The 13595-nt window shown below is 28.5% G+C and overlaps 1 protein-coding gene across 1 annotated transcript in view; it reads left to right on the forward strand.

The window, feature by feature from the left end:
* The window catches only part of LOC132926791 (metabotropic glycine receptor), a 32017-nt gene extending 21269 nt beyond the window's left edge, over positions 1 to 10748 (forward strand). The window contains 10 exon segments of the mRNA XM_060991193.1: positions 2292 to 2401; positions 2458 to 2693; positions 4688 to 4932; positions 5752 to 5892; positions 7946 to 8071; positions 8177 to 8197; positions 8292 to 8309; positions 8311 to 8497; positions 10374 to 10440; positions 10569 to 10748. Coding sequence (XP_060847176.1) covers positions 2292 to 2401; positions 2458 to 2693; positions 4688 to 4932; positions 5752 to 5892; positions 7946 to 8071; positions 8177 to 8197; positions 8292 to 8309; positions 8311 to 8497; positions 10374 to 10426 — 1137 coding nt within the window. The 3' untranslated portion in view covers positions 10427 to 10440; positions 10569 to 10748.
* The last annotated feature ends 2847 nt before the right edge of the window (positions 10749 to 13595 follow it).

Genomic DNA, 13595 nt, shown 5'->3' on the forward strand with positions numbered 1-13595 from the left:
TAATAACAAAAAACAATGTCAAATTGTTCAGATAACCAACATTATGTGGTGTGGTTACATCTACTATTTTTAGATAACGTGATAATATGTACTAATATTATAATTTACAGTAAAAACCATTTATAATGATTAATGATATTCGATTAGGACTAGTCAAAATTAGTCATAATACCGTTGTCATTATAACCAAAATGATAAAATAAAATTTAAGAAAACTTATTTATATATTTATATGAACATAATATTGTATTACAATCAATGTGTTGTATTGTTAACACAAATTTGTGACTTGTCACCTTTTTTTCTTAACAATAATAACTTTTGCTTTGTCTTCAATTGTAAATTACTTTTGTTTTCTTATTTTGCTACAATTCAATGCACCAATTTCATAAAACACAATCACATGAGGATTACGATCGACTACACAAACGTCAGTAGATTGACGATAAAATTACGAAACAACGATAGATTAATATTATCGGTTGTTTTAATATATAGGTAACATTATTAATTTCCATAAAAGTATAAAGAATTCATTATAAATAAAATAATTTTCCAATATAACTAAAAATAACCACCATAACATTCGTATCGTAATTACACAGACGTCATAATAATCGATACAAATTAGTACCTACAGTAAAGTTTTTCCAAACCTAACCTAATCTAACCTTTAATCAGTTCAATCTAAGGCCATTACACCCGATATGTCACTACAACCGGTGTCATTATAAACGAACTCTACTGTATTGATAAAATTGACAATATAAAAATGTTATTATCTATTCGTTATTAGAATACGGATTGCCATGTGTATAAAAATGGTTAGACTTCCATGGTATGACTTTGTTATTTACTTACTACTGAAGCTACTCTCGAGTGGCCACTGTAATGGAATCAAATTTTCGTTGTCTATTTAAAAAAATGATCCTTTCAGTGTAGAAACTAAAATAGATGGGATAAGTCCAGCGGTTCCCAAACTTTCTTAGCCTTGGAGCCTTTTTTTTAGTAAAAGTTTGTCGTGGAGCCCCCAAGAAATATTTAATAATAATTTTTATCTGCCTGTGTTCTGTGTAAATTTATTGTGGTATTATGAACGGATCACTTTATAATCCATTGCTGAGCACCAAGGGCTCCGCGGAGTACATTCGTAAAAAAAAAGAAACAGCAAACTACCATAATTTGACATTTACACTAATCGATTGATTCAATACAATTTAGTTATGTGTTAGCGGGTTTAATTGCAAATTGTACACTCACCTTTGATATTCAGCCGCCAAAATAGTCAGACGAGGGTTTCTGTTTTGCCAAAATGATCCTCGTCCGTTATCACCATGACCGTTTTCCGCCAAAAAAAATAATAAATTATTTAAGATATTTTTTGTGAATACCTGAATCTAAACCCATCAAATAGTAATGATTACGATGTATGATATCACAGATATTGATCATAAACTATTATCTATATCTTATCTTACTCCTAATTATCTTTTATAAGCATTTTAGAAACACGCTGTTTATTGTAGCATTTAAAATTGTTGTATATTAGCTTAATACCATGTCTACTGTTACTTGATATCACTTCAATATTCTCTAACGTTAAAGAAATATTTTTTAAAATGTTTCGTTTGCGTTGTCACAGACCATGGTTTAAAATGACAGGTTCGACTGATAGCGAACAATAACCAGTCAATTAACCGTGGATAGCATTGCGATGAAATAATAATAATAACTTTCTATCTCCACCACAAGCAGCATACGTTTACATGAGGTAGGTTAATAAAATCTGTAATTAATCATAATATCTAATTTGTAATAATTTATGTATGATATTTAGATAAAAAAAAAATAAATGATGCGGGATATAACTGATATAAGGAGTCCTCAAAAAATATCTTAAATAATTTATTAATTTTTTGGCGGAAAACGGTCATTGTGATAACGGGCAAGGGTCATTTTGGCGAAAAAACGGTTACCCCTAGTCAGACACCACTAGTCGGTGTCAGGTGTGATTGAGCGTCAGTGTATGCCAAGTTACCAATAATATTTAATCTTCGTAGTCAGCGACAATTAGTGATTATACAGATGCTATTAGTACTAGTGCTCCTAGTGGCCGTGATAAATTTTCGTCAGACTAGTGGATCAAATTTAACTAAACATAGTATATAATAAGTCACCAGCGGTTCATCTGTGACCTTTCCCCCAATCTATACCATAATCATTTTAAGTTTAACCCTGATTAAAAGTAATTGGCTAATAATTAATATATGCATGTTTTCTTGTTTTTATAGGTTCTCGTCCAGTACTTTACACCAACATTACCATTATGCCTTTTAGCTCCATGGTTTCGAGAATTGGGATTCGTGATATTCTACGGCGCAATCGATCTGAAACTGTATAGGTATTTTGTGGTATAAATTTATTTATTCCATTTTACTGATATTTACATATTAATAGGATTTTGATGCAGTTTCGTACTAGAAAAGCGCACTGTTGGACAATAACTGACAAAGATCTGCTGAAATATTTATTGTTTGGTGTTATTGTGGTGATTGTTTACCTCACTGCCTGGACTGCAGTTAGTCTTAACTTCTTTAATGAAGGATGGGTTCTCTTGACGCATATTAAAACCGATGATGGTTTTTTATACACTACGTGTAAACCTCAATGGTGGAATCACGTTACGGAATTCGGTAACTAATTAAAGTATTACATAATTGTATTTTATAATAAGTATTTTATTATTATTTACATGAAATCAAGAATAACTATACCTACTTATGATATGTTTATATTTGTTAAAATTAATTTTTGTTACTTAATTTCTTAGTTTTATATAGGTGGGATCATGCTAGTATAACGTATATTAAAATCATGAGAGTTAATCATTCAAACAAGGTGATTTGTTATCTAATTTCACTTGTGTGAAGAATGTCCCTTTTTTTTTCATAATTGGTTTCTTATTATTGTTTATCGATAGTAACTTTTGATATTTTTATGAGGTCTTTTGCTATAAGTTTGAGTTATGCAATGTGCTTTTGGGTAAAACAAAGTATTTATCAACCTAACAACCCCCCCCCTACACGCAATTTTACTTGAATATGTGTAAAACTATCAATTCTTTTTAATCGAGAACTTCTTTCATTAGTTACCGAAAGCTTTTAGTAAAGTATGTGAAATATCTTAATTGGAACTTGCTCTACATTAGTACAGTAGGTTTTCGCAACGAGTATTCGATTCTGAGGTGTATCCTTTCTATACACCAACCCAAGAAAGGTCTAAGCCAAAAAAGCGAAACCAATAATCGCGAATTAATAATGGCGAAAATAAAAAATAGCGAATTTTAAAATAAGAGATTGTGTATAATAGTGAAAGAAGAATATATTCTTAAATATTTCACTTTACAATTTTTATTCCATATTTTGAAGTTTTTAAAACTTCTTATCTTAATATATTGTTAATGCTATTTTGGCTAGATACTATTGTAGTCACCTTACCTTCTACGATCGTCAAACTTGGTTTATATTAGTGAATTTTCTTCTTGAGGTAAAGATTTATCACGTTAGATTGAATTGGATTAAATGGCACCACTTCATTTTTAAACTGATTGTTGAAGACGCTTACAAAGAAGAATCATATTTATATGGAAAATAGATCAAACCTAAATAGTTTAGGATAAGCAAGTTTGAATTTCCAACCTCTTTGCGTCCCATTTAGAACAATGAAACACAGTGTACATTCGATGCTCTGGACTTTACCCATCCAAAGATGTCCTCTCATCATGGCAGACTTGCCCGAACTACTGTGTGGGCTAACCATTTATGACCTCTCCATTGACGAAACTGAAAAACCAGCAATCCATATGGACGCGGAAGAATTTTACAGATTATTCTATCACATGGTAGAGGCAATTATGTCTACGAAGTAGGACGAAAAACGATGGAGGCAGTGATACGAGAGACAGGACCGACCAGACGTCCGAGGTGCCACAGACCACGACTTTTCAGTCTATTGTATGGCACCACTGGAGGGTCCGGCGTTCACGGTAGCCACGACGATGGTCATATGCTCCTATTGTTGTAGATTTGTATAATTATTATATATATTAACTTGTAATGTAATTTGAATTATTTTGTTCAATAAACAATATCACATGGGGGTAATTATTGTACAAACGATTCACCCCAGCGAGGCGATACCACAGGAAAAAAAAGGAGTAAGCAAGTTAGCTCCTGAGAATCAAAGAACATAACAAACAATTTGAGTTCGGGTAAAATTTGTCCTCCGTATTATTTATGGTGGCAGATGGATGCACGACTCGTGTAACAAAGTATAGTATTTAAACCAAAATATCACAAAGGATCATCGGTACAGGATTGTTTAATAATGTAAATAAAGATATTATACAACTACAAATAAGCCATTGATTCTCAAATTAAAAACTATATGAGTAGAAATAACATGCAAGCAATGATAAATTAACTATATTATGGGCATATATTTGATATCGTTATTCTTTGGTATTTGAAAAATGCAATTGTAAAATGAATATTGAACGATTTGGAAAAGCATTGGATGATTGGAAGATTATGTTTAAAATTTTATTTTATTTTGGCTAAAAATATATATTTGAATTTGTTAGGTTGTAAATGAGAATTAAGTATGAAAATGATTTTATGATTTACAGGTGAAATATTGATTTTAACTGTGGGCTTATACTATGGAAATTCGGCGCGTAATGCTCGCGTGCAGTTTGAAGAGCGGCGTTTTCTTTTTTACGCAATTACAGCAGAATTAACTTTTAGTTCTATCTATAATACTATTCGTACAGTCTATCCAATACCATTCCACCAGGATGTGACATTCATAGCCGCCTTTTCGCGCAGCCTGTTGACTAACACTCTTGCATTGATAATCATATTTGCACCAAAGGTACGTATACACATAAACATTGTGATTCTTTTATTGAAAAACACTCATTAGGTGGGTGAGCAGAATGAAGTGATACGAGGGTAAATAATAATGAAATAAAATGTATGTTCTTATTCAATTTAGTAAAAACTTGAAAAGGTATAAGATAAATAATATTTTGAAATATATATATATATATACATTTTTAAATTATGTTTTATTTCGACTGGAATGTAAAAAAATATTTTAGAAAACGTTAATAGATTTCGAAATAATGAGTATTGTTCAATAAATTAATTACCTAGGATTTAAATACATATTACAATAATGATATAATCGTAAAAATTACTTGTTTGTTTAGAGTTAAACCTTCAACACATACTGATTTAGAGTAATACAAAAGTAGCTCCACAACATTGTTTATTACTGTAGTAAATATATTCAGTCAGGGTTTAATGTTTTATGTTCAATGTTCATTTTCATATTATATACAAACTAATTTATTTAAACAATAACAGACACTCACACGCATAATTTATCTACTTCTTTATCTTTAAAATAAGATATTTATAATATTCACATAAATGTTCAATGCCTAAGTTAGATCAATAGATCTTTAAATGTTGTAGTTGTACAAACAATCAATATAGAAATATTGAGTTCGACACACTTCGTCTAGAAGCGTAGAATGAATATTAAGGTGGATTTTATAATAATTAGTTAATGATTACTAATAATAATAATTATAATAATTGATTTATATTAAAATTTAATATATTTCTATTGCTGATGCGATATATTCTTAGTATTGTTTTTAATGTGAATATTTTCAATCATTAGATATGGTATCAAAAAAAAGTGAACGCCGAACTCAGGCATTCAGCCATAAATCAAGAACTTTCAGAATCACTAAAAGCTGATATGGCAGATAAAGACTTCAGAGAAATGAACATATCAGAAATGACTTCAGATGAAATAAGGGTAACACTTTGAAATTAATAATATTAATAAGGACGTATTTTAAATTACAATAATTGATATTCTCCAATAATAATAATTACGCATCCTTAAGAATACTTTAGGTAATTAAAATATACAGTTTTGGAAGCATGAATAAGTGAACAATTCTTTTTAATACATTCATAGACATTTTTACCTTTTTTTAAAAAATATATTTTCAGCACTAGAAATAAATATTTCTTAGCTTTAATTTAAATAACGCAGGAGTTAAGTTTATTTTTTTTTAGAAAACAGAGTTTTTTATTTATTTGAAGCACATGCAGTGAAACGGGATTTGTTAAAAATGGAACCTAAGAACGTATTAAAGTAAAATAAAGGTCGTTCTAGAAAATATAAATCGAATAGTTTATATCGAAACGATATAATTTTGATTCCTAGTTAAGAGGATTGATATTTAATAATATAATTTTAGTAACCCTTATGAATATAATAAAAGTTGTAAGTTGGTTCGAACTGTGAATATATGTTACCTCATTCAGTTTAATACTTAAGGAAGATTAGTGAGGATCTGACGAGACGACTACATGTGGTTAATTACAGATTTATTAAAAATCATTTATACACTGAATCATCTACAATAATTTATACACGACTAAAAAAATATTATTATATTGTGAGAAACCTGCTAGAGTGAGTCTTTAGTGATACAGAGAACTCAGAGTCCAGAATTTTAATTGTAGTGAAGGCTTTTTTTTATTTATAGACCAAGTTATTATGGATAAATTGAAGTTGCCTCAAAAAATTAAAAAAAACAACAACACTATTAATATTAAACATAGTCTATGTGACTCATAAATAAAGAAGTATGAGTAAGGTAGAACGTAAACACAAATTATGAAAGAAAAAGATCCGAAGAAGAAGAGAACAAATAGTTGTTCAATGTTATAATTGACATCTGGGATAATAAGGATAGATATTTATTAATATAAATTAATACCTCACCTATATTTGTAAGCAAGAATTAGTTGCTTCACATTTACCAAATCTATATGCATTATAGTTAAAAAAAACAAACTTAGTTCACAATACAAAAATCTATTGTAAAACATGAGTAATAACAATTGACACACGTGTAAATGTTGGATAAAACTCAAAGTTTGCACTTTGTTTTTAAGTATGTCAACTTTTACAAAACGCTGAGTTTCCCACTTTAAGTTCTACTATTACTCTCAAAAACTAAGTTTTCGAGTTGTAAGACTTGGATGGACACTAAATTTTATCGAAAGATAACTAGTCTACGCGGAACAATGAAAAAGTTGACATCACATCATCAATAAAAGTAACACTTATGGTCTAACATTTGAATAAATAATTTTAGTAAACGCAATATTGCTACACGGAACCGAATACGGAATAATGAGAGGTTTAGTTTAGTTAAGATTTTAGACGGTTTATCTAGATTTATGACGAAGTACTGGCGTACTACGTAGTACTATACCCAAAAAAGGTAATTAATGAATACCACCGTTAAAGTCTCCAAAAAATAGCAGATTGAGATAATATAAGAAACCACAAAATCGTGCTAACAACAAAAACAAGATTCAATATTTAGGGATAAATAGGAACAAAGAGATACAAAAAAACTTAAATTGATAGGCTGGATTGACTTCCAAAGCACTCAACGTTTATACTGAATGATTATAATTTCAAGAGAAGAAAACCGGCACAAGTTATAATTTATAACAATAGGTAGTATACTGAAGAAGTAATGTACGTAGTGAATGTTATTACAAACAAATAATTACATTGTTCAATTGATAATTTTAAAGACAAATGATTAGAAACCTAATTGTACGGTTAATAATAAACGGTTATGGTAATTAATTAACCAGAATATAATTTAATTAAATATCTATTTATCCAAATATTTAAATCAAGGGCCTGGATAATTATTTATTTAACTTTATGGAAATATTACTCATTAAAATGAGTTTCCTTAGTTTTAAAACATTAAATTCAAAAGTATTTGGTACAATAAGCTTAAGCAAAAAAATTGATTAAAACTATGTTTCAGGAAGAACTCAGTCGTGTTTATGTACAAATGGGAATATTACGTGATAAAACTGTATGTAAGAAAAACCCTCATATATCTAAACGAAAAGGTGGAAAGAAATTGCCACATAGACGATTTTCATTACAGGTAAATAAACTGAACCAGCTGAAACCAGGAGTGGGAAAATGTATTGTTTCGTTGAATAAAATAAAAACAAAATGTTTTTTTTCTATGTTCTCGGAATGGTTATAGAAGAAAGGAAGCAGAGACAAGGTATGACACTTTGGTGAAATATTGGCTTACCATTATTAGGTTCATTTTTCTCACATTTGAGTTACTATAATAGTAAACTTGATTTCTATTTTAGTCATCAATTAAAATTCGAAAAAAAAAATAAAGAACTAGATTCATCAGAAATAAGTGAAACGAATGAGACAAATGAAATATCCAAATCCCCGGAAGACTCAGTAGTCAGCAATGAAGACGCCCCTGCTGTCGGGAGTGGTATTTGTAGTTGCCATTCAACGACAGGGATACACCAGAATACTTGTAACGAATTTAATGACGGTAATGGTAAGTATTTCCTGAATATAAAGATATTTTTACATGACCTCAAAACTATAATAAGATATTAAATTGATATTACACCACCTGGACAACCAATAAACCATAATAACTCAGTATCCATAATCCAAATCGTCAGTGGAAAGTCGTGAAAAAGCTATAAATTAATGTATTTAATTTATACTTATGAATGTATATAAAAGCACTTAAAATAAAAACTTACGATTGCTGAATCAGACCATTGTCGTAATTATTCGAGTCAGTGCATGAATAATGCATTGTTACCGGTACCAATACTATCAAATATAATTTTAAAATTATTAAAACAAAACAGCTTCAATAAATGTATATTTTCCACAGTTGAAAAATTAACACTGAATAAGAATAAAATAATAATATTATACTTACGATATTTCAGGATCAATGCCAGACAATGCAATAGTATAATTATTACCATTTTCTAGTCTAAAAATATAATATTCGATTATTAGCTGTACTTATACAATCTATGCTAATTTAATAGAAATACAATAATTTTGATTTTGATATAAGAAATTTAATTTAAAAAAAATTCTTAATCAACTTTTTTTTAAATTTTTAATATGATAGTAACTACTTTTGATATGGAGTCGCTATGTTGAAATTAAACCAAAGCCGTTTTTAACTTATGAGTTCCTTTTAGAGTCATTTATTGTAATTTTTATAAATATCTAAGACAAGAATAAAGCTGGGGAAAAATAGTTAAATAAGAAAAGAAGGGGACTTCATTGGTGAACGACATTAACTGTCTCATTGGTTTTTCATATAAGTCCTTTCTATAGATGAATAGCAAAATACATAATAATGTACCTACGGGTAGAATATTGAGGAATTTTAAAGTGATGAGAGAATAGGACAATCTATAGTGTTAGATAACAGACCGCTTAAAAGAGTCTTGCCCAAGTCTTGTCCGTCTACGATCTGCCAAGGAGTTAAGGCTATAAGACTGGGGCGTAATCATGAGGGACGACGACATTGAATACCTATGATAGACTTGCATAACTCAACAATTTGCGCTGGATCCTTTTGAGTTGCATAGAATCATTTGAAATACGTGGATCTCAGATTACTGAGCCGTGCTTTAAAATCGGTCTCATTATGACACAGTACAATGCCTTTACCGTATTATTTTCGGTAAATTCTTTAATCAGTCTCATTATCTACAAATCCAAAAAGTTTCAATGCCTTACAGCATATCATATCGATATGAGAGCTTGGGTTCATTGAATTTAAAAATTTAAAACTGAAATAAATTATATATTTATCAACACGAAGACAGATAGGACCCATAAGATGATATGAATACATTTATTCAAACTAATTATTTAGTTTAAAATAATTATTATAAATATCCTAAGAAAACAATGAGAGCCATCAATTATTGATTTCTTACTTCATGTAATATAAAATAAATTGCATTAAGTATACAAATGTAATTTAGTTTTATTCGTTCCATAAGAGGACGCCCTCGCGTGTTGTCTCCGTTTAACATATTGTATACAACATATTACATAGCCAATTTTCGTTCAGTAGAATACATTTTATGTTATTAGCTTTAATGTTAAAGACAATTTACCTATCATCAAACTTAAACGTAAGAATGTTATCTACGCCGCAACATTTATTAATATTCTAATTTTAAAGTAAACTATGAAAATTTTACATAAATTTACTATAATATTAAAACTAACAACTTAAAATAAATTCTTCTGAAAGCAAATTTATTGGGTTGTATGTAGGTATGTAAGACGAAGGCATTATATTATATTATATGTGGGGTTGGCGTTTTCTTAAATGTCTGTTATTTTCTATTCGTAATTCTCACAATTATTTTTATATTTATTAGATAACAGCTATGGCGAAGGACCATCGTGTTCAAAATTCAACGCGTTGACTTGATGACTTTGGCTTAGGTAAGAAACTTAATATTATGTTTGTTTTTATATATATTAAAAATTAAAAATACGAATGACAGCACAATTTATACATTTTATATTAATTGTTTATACTGTTAGTATAATTATTTTGTTTATTGTTTCAGAAATACCGTAATGTCCATAAAAAAAGTTAGTAAGAGTTGGATTTTATGTTACTAAGTGTGACCAACGGCAGTTTTAGAGATGTATTAGTACCTATTTTAAATGAAATAGATAAAACAAATTCCTACACTAATTACTGATGCACTTTTGCTAAATAATTTAATTCTGATTGGGATGAAAAACCACTAAAAAGAAAAATCACGCATTTTGGTACTATTTAAATCAAACTGGTGTTAAAAATCGTGATAAGGAAATTGCTTATTAAAAAGACGTCTTACTTGCATTTGTTAGATTACAAGTTAGGTTAGGTTAGCAATATTCTAACATAATAAATTTAAGCTTAGCAGATTACAATTATTATCACTTTTATTATCAAATCTAAAGGTAGCAACATGGTTTGTGGTTTGTTGTAAGTGATTTTTTCGATAGGTACTTAAATTTTAAAGAGATTTGTTAGATTGTAAAATATCTAAATTCTCAAAACTAGCTTTAAAATAAAAATATCGAAAAATTGCTATAACAAACCACTGACAGCATTGTTACTTTTAGGTTTGATATTAGATTGATAAACTGTAATATTAGAACCAATGCAGCTTATTTCTAAATATAAACAGTTGAGTATAATCTTGTCATATAACGTACTTGTTAGACAGAGATAATAAATACAGCCGAGACGTCTTCATAAGAATAAAATGATTTTATAATGGATATGAGTGATATAATCACATAATATCGATTATTCAAATTAAAAGTTTTAGTAAGAAATTCATTTTAAGTAAATGAAATAAAACCTAAATCGTTTGTTGAAAAATGTTTTAGTGAATTTGCATCCTGAATTTAGTGTGATATATTAAGCGTTACAAAAGTAATGCTAATTTTAAAAACCATAACTAAAAAATAAACAATTTTTATATAATTGTACCAAGCTTAATGATTTTAAGAAGCTATTTACTGCAATAATAATTTTATCATCAATATTGTATCAACTAACTGAAATATAAATATTTATTGAATTATTCATGTTCTACAAGATGTTGAAATAAAAGTAAAATTCAAATTAACTCATTGTAACTTAAGTTGTTACATTTATGGTAATTTATTATTTCAATAACCAAATACTATGGATGGATTACAAATTATTAAAAATAATATATTACTTCGAATTTAATTGAAAATATTAGTGGTTAAACATATTTTTTACAAAAAAAAAAACTAATGGCGAATACCATTTATTATTTGTTACAAATTTTAAGTACGTTGTTACACCCTAGACAAAAAAATTATCAGGTCATAGATAGGTAACTAACGAATTTTAATAGTTTATTGTGCATGTAGAAACCATTGTTGAATTTATGTAAAATTAACTAGTTACCTACTTATCTTTTATCTGATGATATATATATATTGTTTAATTCATCTAAAGTTTATCTTAAATAAAAAAAAAAGTAAAAACCGTGTCTAAAAAAATTCAGATCTAAAACGCATAAAATTAAATAATAATTTTATGGATTTTCATTATAATTATATAATATATATAAATGTCATTCGAAGAAAAATGACTAAATTTGCAATTTTATAAAAAATGTGCAATCTTATATTTTTTCTCTATTCACTAATAGGTGGAGCCAAATTCACGCAGCCCTACCACATCGTCGTATCGACCTTGAATTTGTTTCATAATTTAGCCACTAATTTACAATTTTAGACATCCTCGGTAAAACAATTTAGTAAAATTCATTCACGGTTTAGTATACTCAAGTATTTATAAAATAAGTAAGGTAGGTATCAACAATAAGTTATCACACAAAAACAACCTTCTAAACCTTTTTTAAGTTTATATTCTATTCAAACTAAATCTATAAATAACTAATGGAGTGTAGTTAGGGGAGTGGTCGGCAACCGAAGGCCCGCACGACTATTCCATACGACCTGCTCCAAAATTACAATTAAATAAAATAATAATATTTTTATGAAGGGAGGGAGTTAAGATTTACAGAAATATCTACAGTCCCTGAACATGAAGGATGGTTCCACCTACTATGGTATATGTAATAATATAATGATGCTGAAGTGCGACATGCCAGGAAATCGTGTAATCATAGTCACAGTAAAACTTATTAAAAATTTATCAAATATCAGTAATATTTTCCTAAAATAAGTTATTTTACAGTGTTTAATGATTGTGATCAACGGAAACGTTGTGCTAAGTTTGGTTAAGTAGAACATACGCGATCGTAATAGTGAAAAAGGTCCTTACGCATGTTTTTTCATAAACTCTTAATCATATCTAGATAATATTTTGTTACCTTGACTTAAAACTGATGGCAGCATTATATGCTCAAAACGGATTTTATTAACACATCAGGGTTTTTATTTTTTTAAATAATGTGCAATGACATTTATTATAAATTTAATATTAATAGTCTAACTGAAAAATTACATATTAGACAGTGTTAAACGATATAAGCTTTATGTTTTTATTGCTATTAATAATTATATAAATTCTATAGCCATAACTTCTTTATTATGACATTTGGGGTTGATTTAATATGTTACCAACTGCTAAATATGAACTACCTACCATTCATATTTTTTGCTTATTTGGTAAATTATACTTTTATACTAAGGTAGGTACCCTTTGTATGTTTTATAGTCTCTATTCTATTGTCTCTAATTTATTGAACATTTGTTAACAATTCCGACTGAGAATTTTTCAATAATTTTCTTATTTTTAAAATACTGTTTGTTTATGGGGATACTACCTGTAGTTTTTCAACCATTATTTTATTTTTGCTTAGATGAGACTGCAGCCACTCTTCTTGAAATTGGCGGGCGGCTCAGGCTAGTAGTTGTATTGCTTTCTTGAGTTTCATATTACAATGGAATTGGGTAATATTACCTCTCAGGTAATAAAAGGTAAAGCTCTCAGCTTATTTCGTTTTGTTATTTTAGGTGTTTAATTTATGATTACAAGTTATTTTCATTACAATTTTAATACTTGATCTTTGATCAAGATAAACTACTTTGAA

The sequence above is a fragment of the Rhopalosiphum padi genome, chromosome 3, assembly GCF_020882245.1.
Source record: "Rhopalosiphum padi isolate XX-2018 chromosome 3, ASM2088224v1, whole genome shotgun sequence".
Lineage (NCBI taxonomy): Eukaryota > Metazoa > Arthropoda > Insecta > Hemiptera > Aphididae > Rhopalosiphum > Rhopalosiphum padi.